Below are 18,848 nucleotides of genomic sequence, written 5' to 3' on the forward strand. Positions count from 1 at the left end.
ATCGTCTAACGTCCCCCAAGGTGGGAAGATGCAAGTTGCGAAGAAGAGCAGCAGGCAAATGGTTCGTCAGGAGCTGCCGGGCGGTTTGTGCAGCTTTGGGGAAGGCCTGCCTCTTTCCGTCATTTTTTTTTGTGAGATTCTTGCAAACGTTTTATAGCAATAAACCAGCTGGTATAATATCAGGTATCCTTGGAGTTATGGCACTGCCACCAGCCACCGGCGTCCGTGCGATTCAATGGGGTGAAACGTCAGCGTCGGCATCCGCCGGTGTCGAAAGGGAAGCGGACCTCGCGGCCGGGAACCGAGGAGAGGCAAAAGTGCCTCCGCCGTGGCCAGCGAGGCGCCTTGGCAGCAGCCTGGCCCCGAAATTGGGGATTTGGTGGCAGCCGGGTTTGGTTTTTCTGTATGCCCAGCTTGCCACCTTCAGGCCCTGGGCGGATTCGCACGGTATCGCCAGAGAGCTGAAATCTCCCTGGGTGAACGTTGTCTGTGTGGTAAACCAGAAGAGACGCGATTTTATTGAGCTGTTTCCCCCCACAGCGTCTCCCTCCTGCCCGGCATTGATCGTTAAGGGAGTATTTTCCCCCCAAAAAAGGTAACCGCTGGGCACGGCGCACTAGCCGTGTGGTGGGGTTAGAGCGGGAAGCGTCCCCGAAGGAGCTGGGCACTTCCGCTCCCTCCTTTGCCCCAGCGCCCCTGGCCACGGGCCTCGGGGAAGAACAAGATTTGTGGAAACAACATAAAACAGTCATTTTGGCTAAGCGCCGAAAGGGGAGGCCGCAACGCCTCGGCCGGGGGGCGGGGCCTGGCCGGGAGGGGCGGGGCCTAGTCCGAGGGGGCGCGGCTTTTCGGGGTGGGGCGTGGCTTTTTCCCGGAGGGGGCGTGGTATAAGGCCCCGCCTTCTGTCATTATGTCTGCGCAGGCGGTGGATGTCATCGGCGCGCGCGCCGGCGCCGCTTGCGCGTGGGGTCACGTGGGGCGCGCGGGGAGGGGGCGGGGCGGGCGGTTAGCTGGCGGGGCGGCGGCCGTTGGGCGCTGAGGGGTTGCCCCGGGGGCGGCCGCCGCCATCATGGAGGGCGCCGCCGCGGGGGGCGCTGCCCTGCCCATCGCCCGGTACCGGCGGGCGCTGGTGCAGGCTGTGAAGGACCGGCCCTTCCTCATCGTCACTGGCGAGACGGGCAGCGGCAAAAGCACGCAGCTCCCCAAGTACCTCTTCGAGGCAGGTAACGGCCAGGGACGGGGGCAGGACCCCCACCCCCACCCCCCAAAAGCCCCCTCCGCTGCAGGGCCTCGGCCCCGAAGTGTGGCAGAAAATCACAAATAAATGCAAATAAATGCTCCCCTCCCTTCAGGGAGGGCTCAGCTTAAGGCTGTAGCGTGCAACCGTGCCGCTGTGTGAGCGGTAGACAAAGATGGGTTGATTAAACCTTTTAAACTCAAAAAAAATGTGTGTTTATATATACGCATTTATATATACAGCGCCCCCGTTCTCTCCATCTCTCCCGTAGGCCTCGCCAAGCACGGGGCCATTGGCGTGACCCAGCCGCGGCGCGTGGCCACCCTCTCGGTGGCGCGGCGAGTGGCCGAGGAGATGGGCTGTTCGGTGGGGAGCGTCGTTGGCTACCAGGTCCGCTTCGACGACTGCACCTCCGAGGTAGGGGTCCGAGGGCCGTGTTCCCCCAGGGGCGGTTTTGGCGGCGTGCGGTGGTGTCAGTGGGCCGCAGTTCAAGTTTTAAAGCGATCTCATTTGTGGGCCTTGTAGTGATGCTGCCCCGCTGCCTTTCCTGGGACTCAGCATGTGTCAGAACAGAAGATGGGCAGAGCCTTGAGAAGCCGTCTGTCCCAGCCATCCTCCTACTGAGAGGGTGAAATATATGCAACCTGAGAGCTTTCATCCTGCTCTTAAAAGCTTCCATGCGTTAAAATTTTGGTCTTTCCCAGACGTTGAACATTGGGCACATTGCTTGCTATATAAAGGGGTGTTTCAAAGTTTGGAATATCCCCGGGCTGTTTTGGAATATCCCCTAATCTACGTGGGAGCTTAATTAAATTCTAATTTTGCTCTGTGCTAAGAGGCGTAGGGGTTTTTGTAAAGTGTTTTTTGTATTTTTGGTTTTAGCTCATTTGTTGTGTTCATTGCTGTGAACAGCTGGGGTGAAGCTGTAGCTATGTGTATCAGGTAATTCCCTTGATTGCTTTTTTTTTTTTTGAACACGTTATAACAGAAACATTGCCAAGCGCCTATAAATTACTGTGATGTAATCTAAATGCATGCACTGGAATAATATCTGATCTATGTAGAAGTGTTTACTTTACTTTGAATTAAATATCCAGGACAACAGCTGAATATCTGATTAAACCTTTCAGCATACTGCAATCAGGTATATGACTGATGGCTGCTTGCTGAGACAAATACTGGCAGACCCTCTCCTCAGCAAGTACAGTATCATCATTTTGGATGAAGCCCACGAGCGGAGCCTCAGCACAGTGAGTGTTGTGTTCTTGAATGCAAGTCTTGTTTGGTATTGCTAAAGGAGAAATTGTAACTCATTGGTAAAAATAATAAAGATGCAGTACTTGTCCCTTCTAGTCTACTTTCCATTTAAAGTTCTTTAATAGGTTTACATACTAAAAATCACATCCGTAGTTAGTGATAGAAAAGGTTTAACTGAGCAGAGAACAGACTACGTGACTACTTAAAATCTTACTCTAGGAACTGACTCACTGTGAAAGACTAGCACTTGGGAGTCCTGGCTCCTTGTGTCTCTCATTGCTTGAAAGGATATTCAGACATCACTGAGGCCTTCTTGGGTATCATGGAGTTTGCAATTTATGTCTGTTCATAATATTCCTACATGGCTGTTGTTTTGGGTGACTGTTTCTCTTTTATTGAGGTCTGTTTATACCTTTCTTTCACTTCTGCACAATTCCCAAAGATTTTGGCTGATTTTTTCATAGATGTGCTTCATCCTTATGCTGTCCTGAGACCATATAATTGCTGCTTAGTTTATGACATACTGCATAGTCTGAAAATAAGACGTTGCCTATAATACTGTTGGAACTGTTGTAGCTACTGTTGTTTTTCAAAACAGTTAAAACTTGGCGTTGGATGCTTTTCCAAAATTTCCAGAAGTTTGAAGCCATCACAGTGAACACAAACTTTTTGTAATACTTTTTTTCAGAACATCTATCTCACTGTGAGGTTCAACGTCTCATAGGGTGTGTATACCCTGTGCAGACAGATTATGCCCTTTGGGGTCGTGGAAGTATCTAGACTGACCTACTATGTGTCAAAAGCTATCAAATGTCACTCTGACCCCTCTATAGCCATCAGAGTGAGACTCAAGTGTCTCAGTCCTCAAGAGACTATGTTCTGTGTCACAGACATTGGGTGGGAGAGACTGAACACTGTGAAACCAAGAGCCTGTCAGTAGCAGGGAATCTATGTTCAGACAGTCCTAACTAGTGAGCTGTGCTACCAAAGAGAGCAAACAACCTCTATCAGTCAGGCTGGCCAGTAAAAGAGGAGTTCTTCCTGAATCCCAGTTCTGTCCTTGAACATCTGAGGGGGTTGTAAGTAATTGAGCTAGAGTGATGGAAGTGATGCAATTTACATTTTCTGTGACTACCTAAAAATGGAGCAGATATTTACTCCACTGCAAAGCAGTATAAAATAAATTTGCTCAAGTCATAACAATAAACAATACAACAAAGGAGTACGGACACTCAGTCAGGTACTGTACACTGGACAAAGGTGGTGACTTTTTTTTAAAGCTCTAAGGTAACTGCTTGCAATTGACTTGACCATGAGAATATAAGAATGAAAAGTAAAGAATTTTAAGTTATGCAGATTCAGTTTATAGGCTGCAAGAAGAGCTGATAAAACATTCTAGAGACCAGTTAACATGTTTATTAGAAGACCAGGATAAAGTGTGCATGTCTGTCTGAGTGCTTAGGCCCTGAAGTTGTAATTTTCTGCCATTGCTAAGTCCATGGGATAAAATCAGTCCCGTACATCAACAGGCACTTCTAGGAGAACTGAGATACCTATGTAAGTTGCTTCTGTTTTTCTGTTAGGATATTTTATTTGGTTTGCTGAAGAAACTATTTCTAGAGAAGAAACCACAGGGCAGGAAGCGGGCCATGAAACTGGTGGTGATGTCAGCTACCCTGGAGGTAGACAAGCTCTCAGAGTTCTTTGGACACTGTTCAGTGCTGCATATTCCAGGAAGAAATTATCCAGTCAAGGAGATATTCTGCAACCTGCTTGGCCCAAAGGATACAGGAAGCTCTGCATATGTTACAGAGGTAGGCCTTGTTTTCCTTTGTTTCTGTGTTGTGTTCTCTCTGTTTGTGGCATGATTATCATCTGTGAAAGAGCACGAGATCCAGCTGCTGTACTGCTGTGTTCTTAGCATATCTGCAAGATATGGTGAAGAATTAGTATTACGTGTTTTAGGAAGAGGAATTGAGTTTCCAACTCCAGGTGTTACTCTCTTGTTTGTTGCTTGTTTCAGGCTATAAAAGTGACATTGGATATCCACTTAAATGAACCAAGAGGGGACATCTTGGTTTTTCTGACAGGTGAGAATTTCTTTTGTTCAACAACTGATGATTATTCCAGGCGAAGGATGGCACTGCCAGCAAAACAGTGTCTTTCCAATGGCTGCCTGATTTGTCCAACACCAATAAACAGAGAAGGGGAAGTTGGAGACAGACAGACAGACACAACCCTGTGAACTGGTATCTTTCAGAGCATGGTTAAGAACATCAGTGCCTATGAGATCAGAAGTGAAAAATATTAACTTAAAAGTTTGTGTGTGTATGTTCTTTTCCTCTTATGCCAAATTTCATCTATGTTTGCCTTGTCTACGTGATTTGTTTTGTTTTGTTTTATTTATTCAGGAAGGCAGAATTTCTCTAACTGCAAAAACTACATCAGTGCATGGGTCAGGCACCCAAAGTGATGCATGATATTTCCGTGCAATCATTGTTTACCGAGAACCCTCAGTGAGAGGCACTTAGGAAAAACGAAATGTCAGCACCTAAGCTAACTCTCATAAATACCATTTTATTCTTGCACTGGTACTGATGGCTTGGTAATATTGGCAAAGCAATCTTATTTAGAGATGTTGCAAACTAGGAAGGCAGAGTTATAGCTAAATAGGTCACTTAAATGCGCTTGTATGTTTTTTTAGGTCAAGCTGAGATAGAGAGAACTTGTGACTTACTTTTCCAGAAAGCAGAATCTATAGATTACCGGTATGAAGTACAAGATTGTTCTGTTGAAGGCCTGCTTATCTTGCCGTTGTATGGGTCGATGTCAACAGGTAAGATGCATGTAATGGAACTTAATTCACGTAAATATTACCTATAGGAATTGTTATAAACGCCATCCTGCTCAAATATCTTCCATGTGTTTGGAAAAAAGGTATTCCCCAACCTGTTTGTTACAATACTCTAGCACTGTTCTGTTTTTTTGTTTGTGTTGTTCTTAAACTGATCAAACTTCACACTTCTTTTGCCCAGAAACCTCATGTTAAAATCCACATCCTACTGGAAATGCAGAGATTGCTTCACAGTATAGAATGAAGGCCTCCAATTTAGGAAGGTGATATTGGGTCACTGAAAGTTCAGTCTTTTTATTTATGCATAAAACCAGAGTTCAAATCACTCATGGCCAATCATATTTCATGGGGAATGCGTGTAGTCATTTGGCCGGAAGGCCTGGATAAATTTTGCTGCACACTTAAAAGAAAAAGGGATTCTTCATTCTAACACAGGCATTGTATGTGTACTAGTATTTTCAGTTTTGGAGAAGCGACGTGCCAACAAAAACATAAGGTATTAATGGGCTTTGACTCTTAGAGGAATTTTGCATTGGCAGCTATCTTGCAAAACTGACACATTCCACAGGTCCCATCAGGGAAATTCTTTTACTGTGCTAGGGAGTTTCTAGCTGTAACCAACTCCCCTTACTTGCCCTGAGGTCTCTTGTTAGAGCCATTATCCTTCTAACTGAAGACTGGGTAAATCTTCTGTCAGAGCCTGTTAACTCAGCTCCCTATGGTTAATGGGATGTATGGTTAAGTGGCATAAAGGCTTTTTTTTCTTTTTTTTTTTTTTTTTTGATTTTCATATTTTAAAGTGTCATCCTGAAAGCATCATATCTTTTTCTGGCTGTGTCTTCTTATGGGATGGTGAGCTACAGTAGTGACTGCCTGTTTTCAAATAAATTATTTTGTAGCTGTTTTCAAAAGGGACTTGACCTAATTTATTTTGATTATTTGTATGTGTTGCTATTTTTTTATTAAAAAATAAGATACTGCTGGTAGGTTTTCAGTGATGAAAATAGACCTATAAGAGAAGATAGAAAGAATACAGTGTTGCCCAACATAGAAAGTGTAGATTATCAGAATGAGTCACTCTTCTATTTGGCAGCAATACCACAGTTAGTTTTGAAGAGTGAAAAACAAAGACTCTGTGACCTTTACTGATCACAGACACTGTATTTTCAGATGATCTTGAATGTGGTGTTTAAATGCATGGGTGCAGTACATAAAATGCCAAGAGGCTGAAGAAGTGTTTGTAAGAGCAGGGCAGCAATTTCAGTCTGGAAGCCCCTCTGAGAGGGGAGATTGGTAGTGATCTGCAGAGAGGGTGCAAACCTTTTACCTTCTCAAAAGAGTGAAATGAAAAGTTGCATAAAAGAAAGGTATAGCTTCTTTCTTAACACTGTTGATGTTAAGACTGCTGACTAAGGAATTTTTTTTCTTTTTTGGTAATTTCTCAGAAGCTGTTTGATTTGGCTCTTTTTATATACACAAGAGAATTTTCCTTATAGAGCTTTTGATATTTTTATAAGGGAGAAAATTTCAGAGGATAGTCGAATGTCCACCTCCCATGTTCGTTTCTTGGAAAGTCAAATGAATTAATGGAAATTGCATATGTTGCTTTGCTACAGGTTAAAACAAGATTTTCTGGAAATATGGAGCTTTTGTTTGAATCTTTCCATGTTCACTTTCACTTGCTTTGATTGTTAAAACCCTTTGAATCCTTCGTGAAGGTTCTGTTAAGACCAGGCATCTTGTTTGTTTTCCTAGCTCTGTATTTAGGAAACATCCAGGAGGACTGGCCTTTCTTGATCTCAGATCTTCCTTGAAAGGGGGAACAATAAAGAGGACATTCTGTGATTCCTGACATATGTTGAATAGCTAACCTCTATTTTGAAATGTTTTGTGATTCATTTTCTAATTTCCTTCAAACTAATTTCCCTATGTGTTTAAGTAAGCTTGCCCAGTGTTATAGATGTGGTTTGATATCAGAGCATTGTAACATAACGGATTATTGATGGACAGCCTGTCTGTCATTTTAGATCAACAGAAAAGAATATTTCTGCCAGCTCCTACAGGCATTAGAAAGTGTGTGGTATCGACAAACATTGCTGCAACATCTCTGACAATTGAAGGAGTCAGGTATCATTTTCTATCCTTCGTAAAAATTGTAACAGAGAGAATAATTCAGAAAATTCTATTAGATTTGGAAAAACTCATCTGACTGCTAATATACCTGCCCAATAAACTATCTGCTGCCTTCTTTTTATATGCGTAGGTGATAAAGACCTAGATACTGTTATATAGTCTTACAGATGACTAATATTGATGGAGTTTAATTAAAGCCCTGTATTCCAGCTCAATTAAATCACTGTAATTTCTTTGGGTGTGGGGGCTGTTATCCGCAACATCCTGTAGACTGAGCTGTTGCAAGGCTGCAGCTGGCCAGCAAAGTACAACTGCCTGCTTGCAGTGATTCTAGGGGAACTATGTTCTCCTTGCTCTGATCATATGCATGTGGCAGTTGCCCCTCTGCCTATTCAGGCCTCTCTCGTTTTCCTCTCTGACAGAGTTTGCATCTTTTTCAGGTACGTGGTAGATAGTGGATTTGTGAAGCAGTTGAATCATAACCCCCGAGTTGGCTTGGACTTACTGGAAGTGGTTCCCATTTCAAAGTAAGTTTGAAAAAGGTCTTTTGCTTGTTGTTTCTGGGAGTTGATCTGACAAGACTGTGTATCAGTTGCCCTTTAAAAGAAAAAAACGGGGTTGGGGAGAGAATGGGCCTTTGAGGCTCTGTAATTTAAAGCCATTTTGTTTTCTGCTGCATAGAAAGTATTTGGGGACATATAATTTTTTACAAGTTATGAGCGTTAAGAGGGAATTAAAAATGTATTATCTGTAGTCTGAGCAGTGTCTCACGTGTCATCCTCTATTTGCTGAATAAAACAGCCTGATTCAGAGAAGTTTTAAAAAACCTTCCCTTGCGCAAAAATACTCCTTCATTCTGTTAATTCTTGTATAGCTGGACTTTTTAGCTGCTACATGATATGTTAAATCTTTCATCCACAAGCACAAAAATTGCTGTTATTTATCATAATTGCAGTGTGCTTGTTTGGATAACATAATGGATCAAGGAATTTGTGGTTTTTTTCTTCTGTTTTCCTTTTGGTAGGAGTGAAGCAATGCAACGAGCTGGCAGAGCTGGCAGGACATCATCTGGAAAAAGCTATCGGCTGTACAGCAGAGAATTCTGGGAGCAATGTATGCCTGACCACACGGTCCCAGAGATCAAGAGAACCAGTCTGACGTCTGTGATCCTGACCTTGAAGTGCCTTGCTGTGCATGATGTCATCAGGTAACCTCTGTGGAGGGGGGATCATCATTTCCATCCTGAGCCTCAGCAGCGAGGCAGCACAGGCACAACAGCCTACTGGCAGGAGGCAGGATTAGATCCCCAGCCAACTGCGACAGTTCCGTACAATCAGCTTGTCAGCTTTTCTGCTGTTCTCTTCGAAGTCTCTAATGCCAGGTTGGATCTTGAGCTCAAGTTCATTTTGAGGTTCCACCAAAACTAACTCCTTATCTTCAAAATTAAACAACCATGATCTTCATTAATAATGTTCCTTTGAAATATTGATGTTTGTATCCCAAATGCTTCTTCTGTGTGATGTTTAATATTTGGATCATATAAGGACAGAAAATGCAGTTCACCTTTGCGTGTGCCGTGCTGGGATGTGTCATTGTAATTCTTTACCATAAGGCTGTGTATGTAGTAATACACCCATATACTCAAGACGCATATACTCCTCTTGGTCCGTAACCACTACTGAAAGGTTATGAGAATATTTTAATAAATAGGGAAACTAAGAAACCTAACTGAGTCTGAACAGTGAGATTTTACTTTTTTTATTATTATTATTATTATTATTTTTCCCCCCCCAATAGATTTCCCTATTTGGACTGCCCTGAAGAGAGGCTTATTTTAGAAGCTCTCAAGCAACTTTACCAGTGTGATGCTATTGACAGGTAAAAAATAAATGGGTGTAGTCACTACAGGAATTTAAATCTAATGGTTTGAGTGAACTGGTGTTAATGAGTTGTTCGTGTGGACTAAAGGACTTCCCCAGCAGTAAAATGTGTTTCTTAATGTGACCAGGAAGTTAACTACTGGCTTTTAAATATACTCTGAGTAAAATTAGGGTTAGAGCATGGCTTAGGACTTGACAGATACAGATTGATTTCTCCACATTGCCCTAGTGTTCCTGAGTGACCTCGGACAAATTACCTCAATTCTCCATGCTGTAGTTCCCGATAGCAGATCCTAGGGCCATTGTTACAAAGATGCTTAGACGCTGGCTGTGAGGCCCATCCAAGAACTCAAGACAGGAAGAGAGATCTTATCCTAAACTTCCAGGAATTCTTCTTGCCAAAAAAACCCTCTTAATCTTAAGCATCTGATGTGCTTAAAAACACTGCCTTGCATTGCTGTGAAGCCGGCATAAGCAAATTGGAGGAAGGGCTCTTTTGCTAGTGATACTTGCTTCATGTCTCAGGTGCCTTTCTGGGTACGCATGCAAACTACGTGTTGGCACAGCGCAGAGGGGATTGCTTCTTTCCTTCTCTTTATCCATATACGGTGGCTGACTTGGTGTGTGCAAGTTATGATTTATATTTAAATAGTTTTGTGAATCATATTTGGATCTTTTTCCTGGGGTAAGGAGAGGCCACGTGACAAGACTGGGTGAATTCCTGGTGCAATTTCCTCTCCCTCCCAACCTGACCTGTGCCGTCATAAAAGCTGCTTCTCTTGACTGTGAAGATCTGCTGCTTCCCATAGCAGCCATGTTATCTGTGGAGAATGTCTTCATTCGTCCAGGTAGGAAGTCCCTTACCTCAAAGCAGTCTTGGGTAGGTGGGGAATTCTTCTTGGATTGGGACATCCCAGGCAATGGTTAGGCAGCACACACTGCTTCACCTGGGGACCCTTCCTGCATCTTCCATGTGTGGATTTTTTTTTTTTCCCCTCAGTGATTTCTCAAAAGTTTTCTATGCTAATGCTTGGTGAGGTCATAGTGTCTTTTCAATGTATCTCAAGGTTATAAAGTGGTAACTGATCCTGTATTTTGAACAGCAGTATTACAAGCCTTTACTTGAGAGGAAAAATAACCCCCCTTGGAGAGCACGCTGGTGTCCACCTTTGGGCCCAGTGCTGGTGGGAGACCTGAGTGTTTGCCTTAAATTAATGCCTTGTGCAATATATTGCAGCACGAGGAAGGTTCCTCAAGCACAGTGCCTTGTCTCCCAGAGTACCTCATAGTGGATGTGCAGGGAGGAACATAGGTTAGGACAAATGTACAGCGTCACTTTGCCCATGCACTCTTACAGCTTTCTGTGGTCTTGAAGTCAGGGACACATTGGACGCTAGCAATTGGACAGCAGCTATTCCAAAGACGTCAAAATGGTACTGAACTGGGTTGTATTTGGCCCAAGGCTGTGAGCTGTGAAGCCGCATATGGGTGGACTAATGGATTGCTGCAAGGTCATAAGGGGAAAAGCTGTTGTGGGGGGGGGAAATACGAAACCCAGAACACACCACAGCAGATGTCTTGCTGTTGGCATTTGCTTTTGGTCCAAGTACAGATAACAGGGACTGATTAGATTTGATTTTAAGGAATGTGGTTGCATCTGGAATGGTTTCTATGTTCAGTGACTCTGTTTAACTAAATAAGCAAAGCTGTTTAGTTACTGTGAGAAGCTCAGCCTGCCACTGCCTCTGTTTGCAGTGTTTTTCTGACTGAATGGAAAATGTAATTCTGCTGTAGTTTCAAGCCAGCACCTTTCACTAGGGGGAAGCTCAGTCTCCCGTGTCCTCCTTCCCATCTTCTTTCCTCTTCAGCCTCCCCCTCAACTGAGAAAAGACTGTATGCAGCAAAATCATGTGGGAGAACTTTGTCCTTTCCAGTCACTCATTGGCTCTTGTCCAGTTAACTCTGTAGTCTATTAACTCTATCTGTTAGTGCAACAGCTAAAGACACTGCTGATAGTCAGTACTGAGAGCCTGGATTCTGCTCTGGGGTCTTTCTCGTTCCCACAAACATGCTTTTGCTTTCCCATCCTCTGTCTGGCAATATGCCCACACTCTCTTCAGCTAGCTAATGCACCCAGGCACGTTACTCTCCAGCAACACCACGTATATTAGGACAATCCCATATATTAGGATACAAACGCAGAGACTCCCATCCTGAAGACGCTTGCTTGTGTGCAATATGTGTATGAACATACCTCCTTACTTCAGTGGTGTTATTAGTAATACCTGCAAACTTCTGACTTCATCTGCAGTGCAGCAATGCAATACATTGGCCTTTGCAGCCACATCCCTTCTACTAAGTGGAATAAGTTGTTCTGGGGAAGAAATTCTTTGGGTATTCAGAACTTGAAATAACACACTGGAAATGTTGCTTTTGTGTAGTACATGCCTAGTAGTTAGTGAAGGGGAATTCCCACTAAACTCACAGATCACATGTTTTTTCTAGACTTTTTTTTTTATTATTTTTTTAAGACCTCCATTACTGTGGCACTTGAGTGGTAGGACAAAGACTGAGTTCAACAGATTAAATGGTGCTATGATGGGATAATTTCAACAGTCCTGTTTTTTCTCTTGGGGTAAAACTTTCACTTGATCCCTGAGAACTGTTTGTTTAAATGTGCTGTTCCTTTATCTTTTTCATGTTGTTATTTTATGGCTACTCTGAATTGATTGTGAGAGAGCAATTCGTAGTAACCTTTCTAAAAGACTAGAAGTAGTGGCTCCATCTCTAGTGCTGACTGATGAGATTAATCACAGATTTAATAGCATCTACATATTCTTGTCTGGCAGCAACAGAAGGGGAGAGAAAAACGTAAATGCAGCTGTGGAGGAGAAATGAGTCTAAAAATAACATGAATAAAGAGCCAAGACTGTCAAACATGCTATGGAGACATGCTAATAGAAAATGAAGTGGGAGTGATAAATAAAAAGGACTTTGTTAAAGCGAACTATAACTTATTTCCTCAGGTGAGCCTCAGAAACAGAAGGAGGCAGAACTTCGACACCAGGAACTTTCCTCACAAGTGGGAGGATGCAATGACTTTGCAACCCTCCTAAATATTTTTGAACAGTGCAAATCAAGGTATAAAATGATTCCCTAAAGTAAGTGGTTTTGCATTGCTCATGACTTGCAGCTGCTGGTGTTTTTTAACTATGTTCCATATATACATGTGTATGTACTCATACCTAGCTGCAGATATCTTCCTTAGTTTGATGTAGAATTTCTATCAAGGCACCTATTATGTAAACTAACAAAGTGTTTGGCTGTGTAGGTTGCCTTCTTTGTACGACCATAACAAATAATAGAGGCAACTTTCTGCCTTCAGCTTACAAAGAGCTTCTTTATAATACCAGTATTTCTGTTCTCAGCAAGTCTCCTTCAGTTTGGTGCCAGAAACACTGGATCCATTGGAGAGCTTTAAAATCTGCTTTTAGTGTGGAAACACAACTTCGGGAAATAATCAGTAAACTGAAACAGGTGAAAAATATGTTTTTAAAATGTGATTGAGTTATATAAGCTCGTATGTAAGATGTGCTGGAATACTGAGCCTTTTCCAGATAGCTGTTGCCTTTCTCTAATAGGAACTAATCCACTTAGATTTTTATTACAGCATCCTTGCTGTAGCTTGTGTAACTAACAGAGGTATGGTGGTGGTAACAAGCAGAAAGAAGGGTTTTCTTCCTTTTCTTATGGTTTCTGTGAGGTGTGAAACAGAAAGCTTAAAATCCCTGGGGTGGAGGGAGTGTTTCTTTAACAAAGATCCTAATTCATGTTGATTTTTTTTTTTCTTTACAAAGCTGCCAGACTTCCCTAAAGAAAAATTTGAAGGCTCCAGAACTGAAATACTAAGAAGATGTCTGTGCGCAGGGTACTTTATCAATGTAGCTAGGAGGTAAGTAATGGAGTTTGCAGAACAGAATAGAAAAGATAGAACTTTTTTTTTTTTTTTAAAAAAAGGTTGTAGCTGCATATTGAAACAGAAAAGCTAGACTGCACTATTGTTACAAGTAGCAATTGCAGCTAAAGGTGGTGGTTGTGCACAGGGTTGGAAGCCCGGTGGGTGCTCTGCCTTTGACTCTCACTATGTTCTTGGGCAAGTCGCTTACATCCTTGGTATCTTAATTTTTCTATCTGTGAAATGAACTTGCAAGGTAATAAGCAGTTGCAGATATCAAACTAAAGTGCATTGAAGGTGTCAAGTGATCATGGGTACCAAAAAGACTGAAATCCCAAACCCTGTTTATCATTGCATAATTAGACCTACAGGGTTACTGTGGTAAATTAGAAGGATATATTTTATTCCTCATCTGCTTTTTACATTTATTTCTGGAAGGATCTTACCCTGCTTATACGTTTGAGCGTTGTCTACTGTGCTGATGATGATTTGCTTAGTTTGTATTGCTATCTAATCACAGCAAAGTATGTTTCAGTGTATATAAAAAACTTTCACAAATTTTTTAGATCTGCAGGCAGGACATTCTGCACAATGGACGGACATGGCAGCATGGTCTATATCCATCCTTCATCTACAGTAAGTTACTGAGTTCTTTTAATAAAGTGGCAAAGGATTTGCAAAAGCAATAAGAGGCAGTTCACTGTCAGCTCTTCATCTTCTGTTTGATTTGTGTTAACTTATGGCCAGGAGAAACACTGGTGCAGTGTCACTAGAGTACAGTATCCTTTGAGGATGGGGAAGAGCCAGGGAAGAGTTCACCTCTTCACATTTGGTGTTTGGCTTATAAAAGAGGCACAACATAGATTGAGCTCTCTCTTTGGCTCTCTTTTGATTTCCTGTGCAATTTTAAGCAAGTCATTATGCCTCATTTTCCCTGTCTGAAAATTTAGGGTAATGTCAGTACATCTGAAGCATTGGGATACTCAGTGGATGGTGCTCTAGAAATGGAAATTATTTTCGATCGGTTCTGAAATACTTTTTATTTTTTAGTTATACAACCAGGAGACTCATCTTGAGTGGATCATCTTCCATGATGTCACAGTGACATCCAAAATCTACGTCCGGACAGTGTGTCCAATTCGCTATGAATGGGTCAAAGACTTGTTGCCCAAATTGCATCAAATCGATGCATATGAACTGAGCAGTGTGGCACGGGAAGAAGTAACTGAAGAGGAAATAACCAAGTGGAAATACAAAGAGGACCTTAAAAGGCAGTGTGGTAGGTACATTACTCATCCCATAGGCAGGGATTAGTAGTCCTATTGGTGGCTGTGGCAATGCGTGTGTATATTGTGCCACTGAATGGCACGATTTTGTAGTAGGAGGTGTTAGTCTGGGTGTGCTTGCCTTGTGCTGTGTGTAGCGCTAGTTGTTTTCATGTCTCACTACAGCTCTGCAACCTCTCTTATCCTGCCTTGGCGCTGTATGTAGTGGTGGTTGCATACTAGTTCTTGTCATGCTCCCTCCTCCAGGTTTACTCTAGCTGACAGGAGCAGAACTTAAATCAGCACTGAAGACAAGCATTTTGAGTCTAATCATTATTTAGGTTTGGGAAGGGTATTTCTCCTCTAGCTATAGAAATTATGAACTGCTAAGATAATACCATCCTGAGAAAGAGAGAGAAGTGCTAAGGGCTATAAAAAAAGCAAAGGAGAAGTATCACATATTTTAATGGATGTCTTTTTCTGACAATGAGTTTACCGTATACTTAAATTGTCTGTTTTAATCAAAAAAAAATGGTGCATGCTAACTGATCTAGCCCCTTGACATTCTTTGAATTCTTCTGTCAGCAGGTTTAGGAAAGCAGCCAAGTATTCAAAGGGCCTCTTTACTCTTGAGCTGACCCTTCCAAAACATTAATTTAATAGACACTGCAAGCAGTGGCAGTGCAGATTCTCTTCAATTTCTCTGCCACTGCATAAACTGTAGAATCTTATGCTCAGACCAGCATTTCTCTCGTCTGCATTATTGTATAGAACAACCATTTGAAATGGTAAAAATATTATTTGGATTTGATTATAAATTTGCTGGAAAAGATATTTCTGTTATTGGATAAAGTAGGGGAGCTTCATCTATTTATTTAAAATCCAAGGAGCTGAGGCTTGTTCTCTTCACCCCCCCCCCTTTTTTTTTTTTTGAGTCCACCAAGCAATTGTAAATGAATTTGAGACTAATAGTGACCTTACAAACGTTATGTGTTTGTGAGCTTCGTAAAAAATAGGTGGCTGAATAGCTGACGACTTAATTATTGTCCAGTGGAAGGAAAGGCTGCAGCATGAGTTGAACTCTTACTTGACTCCAGGAGAGAATACTTACAAATCCTCCAAATGTAAGTGCTGATTAAAGCTTCCTTCCTCATATCAAAGAATCCAGCACCAGAGCCCTAGGAACAGGCTGCAGTAGCTGCATCATTTACACAATACTTTATTTTTTCATAGTCTTTGAATGATTTTTCATAAAACCAAAAGTATCTCCTGCTTTTCTTTCCTTCTGGGAGAAGCACTCCCAAGGTCTCAGCTCAGTTGGGGGCAAGAAAGAATGTGTATTTCTAATGGTATCTGATCTGGAGTATTGACTTTTCAGATTCCTTTATCTGTGTGTTATCCTTCCTCCTCCTTGTTTATTCTAAGCTTTCTTTCAGTTCCCAGTGCTCTTCCTCTCCTGCCTAAACCGGAGTTTGCGATGTGTGATTTAGAGAAGAAACTGGTACATAGAACACAAGATGCAGGGTCTCTGTTGTAAAGCAAACATAGCGAGATACACATTTAGGGGCGGGATGACCCCAACTGCAAATATTGACATGGGAGTTAAGGCATGATTATTTTTTCCTCCCCGCTGGTACAGTTCATCTTCTCTGAAAGTCATTAAAATGGCTGACTGGCGCTTGAAAAACGCTTGAGATTCTGTTGGGGTTTTTTGGACATTTAACAAATAGGGGGAATTGTAATGCTGTTTTTTTGAGGGGATTTGAACACAGAAAAGTATATTTCTCTCTCTCCCACTCCTACCCCCCAGAAAGAGTCACAGACAACTCTGCGAAGAAGATGGAGAGAAGGAATGATGATAAATCAATACTGAATGCCCGAGCTCGCTACCTTGAGAGAAAGCAGCAAAGAGCACAGGGTTTAAGTGGCCCACTGAAAGAAATGGGTTAATACTGATGGCTGCTCTACTCTCAAAATGAGGAAAGGTCATTTGGTGCTGTTGTTCTGGATATGTTTGCATAATGCAAAATGACTTACAGGAATGAAGGAAGACTTCTGGTCTGTGGTAAGTTTGATTGCCTGTGCATGCAAACATGATCTTCCTTCCTGGATTCGGCAAGGAAAAGTTACCAAGCTGAATTTTGTTGCCACGTGTCACAGGCAACAATTTATTGACCTCGAATGTGGGTGAAGACATGACACTTGCAGTGGTGCCAATTCTGTGGCACTTTGTTGACTTAGAAAGGTCTCAGTGGTCTGGGTGCCATTATTAATAAAATTTTCTTTAAAAAAAGAATTTTTTTAAGGGAGTGGAACTGTCACTTTTTCATTCATTTTACTATGTATGGTTGTGGTTATACAATATTTGTATGCTTACTCAGGAAAATATGTAGGAAGTCCTCTTTTAATGATGGAACCGTCAGGACCTAAAATCAAAAAGACATTTGCCACATGCATTTTCTGTGGCAGACAGTATTATTCCTACTGTGTATTGTGCTGTACCATGTACAGTGATGGTTCTGGGTGAAGCTGTCTTTGTATGCAAAGTATTTTGTAGACGTTTCTTCACATTCCTGCCAACAATACACAATTTTTGTCAGGAATGACTTAGCACTGCGTGTTGTTTTCCGCTTGGCAAAAAAACAGCTGTCAATCCAGTTCTTAGCCAGGTTACATCCTGCAGTCCATCAGAAGGCTGCTGCCTACTGGGCTGTTTTTTTCTGAGCTTAGTGTCTGATATTTTTAAAATATATGGATTTTGGTCTGAAGAATGACTATTCCTAATTTGTATAAAGAATGCATAAAGGCATAAAGAAATACTAGCTTTATCCTTACTCAGGTATAGCAAAGCAAAGAGCTGTGACTCTTTATCTTCTTGCAGTTTGTTTCCTTCTCAACAGAGGTAATCTCCTACTGTCACCTTAATAACCTAAATGCTTCAGCATGGAGCTTGTCTTTCTTGCTCTGGTTCATTTTTACATTTTGTACAGGACAATTTCTGAAATACTAGAAGAACCTGGTACCATTTTTCATGCCTGAGCTGTGTGCAGCAGTGTATCTCCTTCACATGCTTTTCACTTATCCAGCTGAAGTGTCTTGGAACTTTTTTCCACATGATCTCCACTGTGGTCCTGCTACAACCACCAGCCCTCTTGGCCTTGCATAGAAAGAATAGGCGGAAATATCCTGCTGCCTTCAGTAGCTGCCCTCTCCTGTAGGCGTTCGCTTCGGTTTAAAATCGGTGCGGTACTATCGCTGACTCTGTTAAAGCAGCGTTGTAAGTAAGCCTTAGCGCTCGGTGTAAAATGTTAAGAATTCCACCTCTGTGCTGCGCAGGCTGTAGGCCTGACCATAAGCTCCCAAGGCTCGGATTCTCTTCCAGGTTATGCTGTGAATATTATGGCCCTCTTTCTGGATTGTACCTATTAAAATGTAAGAGGTGAGTGTGTTCTGTGTCCTTGCCAAGCCTTCTGAAGGAGGCATGATTCGAGTGTCCAAGAGCCGTCATCTGAAGAGGCTTCAGGCTGAGCGCTACCTGTGCGACTGTAAGAGGCTTAGCGCAGGTGACGCTGTAGGTGTCAACAGCAATAGCAGGAGCAAGCAGTGATGCCTGCAGGTGCTGTGCAGGTTTCAGTCACACAGTTCCTGACTGCAGTTACTGCTGCTTCCCTCTTTTCTGTGCACACAGAACTTGGAAAGGGCAGCGAGATTAATGCCTTTCTCTTTCCTAAGGGAATGGGTGAATCCAACAATTACTGGTCGCGATCAATCTTTGTAGGAAGTGGCATGCCTACGAGTCTTCTCATGTTGAGCCCTTTATCATGTGGCCGGGTGGAAAAGGGTTTTATTCTTTCATGCTATTGCTCAAACTCTGCTTTTGAGAAGCCAGCACTTTTTCTTCACTAAACCTGTAGTCTGAGTTCTGCAAAGGCCTACAAATTATCGCCATTTACTCTGACTTTTTTTTCTTAATACATTTGCAGTGTCATAGCCACCTGCAAGACAGATGCACTGGATCTGAGATCAGTAGCTGGAACGCCCACTCCTGCCTGGGGCCATACATCTCTTGGCAGATCGTAACGCTAATAATTCTTTTGAGTTTCTTAGCAAGGGAGTTTTGGCAAGGGAGTTTTTATTTGTTGTTTTTCCCCCGTGTGTTCCAGTGCTGGTAAGAGGGCTTGAAGTTGTTAATTTTGGGCAAGGCGAAAACGGTTTGAGGAAATAACCATGAGATTGCAAAATAAGGAAAGATACCAGAAAAACAGCA

General features: G+C 42.5%; 1 protein-coding gene across 1 annotated transcript; it reads left to right on the forward strand.

Moving 5' to 3' along the window:
• Positions 1-1,009: 1,009 nt before the first annotated feature.
• DHX40 (DEAH-box helicase 40) lies at positions 1,010-18,024 on the forward strand. Its single transcript, XM_067309428.1, has 17 exons — positions 1,010-1,223; positions 1,509-1,654; positions 2,368-2,487; positions 4,078-4,308; positions 4,518-4,584; positions 5,199-5,330; positions 7,376-7,475; positions 7,922-8,008; positions 8,506-8,688; positions 9,279-9,359; positions 10,052-10,209; positions 12,388-12,502; positions 12,790-12,898; positions 13,219-13,313; positions 13,883-13,952; positions 14,367-14,595; positions 16,392-18,024. The coding sequence occupies exons 1-17, from the start codon at positions 1,070-1,072 to the stop codon at positions 16,529-16,531; spliced, it is 2,217 nt and encodes a 738-aa protein (XP_067165529.1). The 5' UTR covers positions 1,010-1,069; the 3' UTR covers positions 16,532-18,024.
• Positions 18,025-18,848: the final 824 nt, after the last annotated feature.

The sequence above is a fragment of the Apteryx mantelli genome, chromosome 22 (assembly GCF_036417845.1).
Source record: "Apteryx mantelli isolate bAptMan1 chromosome 22, bAptMan1.hap1, whole genome shotgun sequence".
Taxonomy (NCBI): Eukaryota; Metazoa; Chordata; class Aves; order Apterygiformes; family Apterygidae; genus Apteryx; species Apteryx mantelli.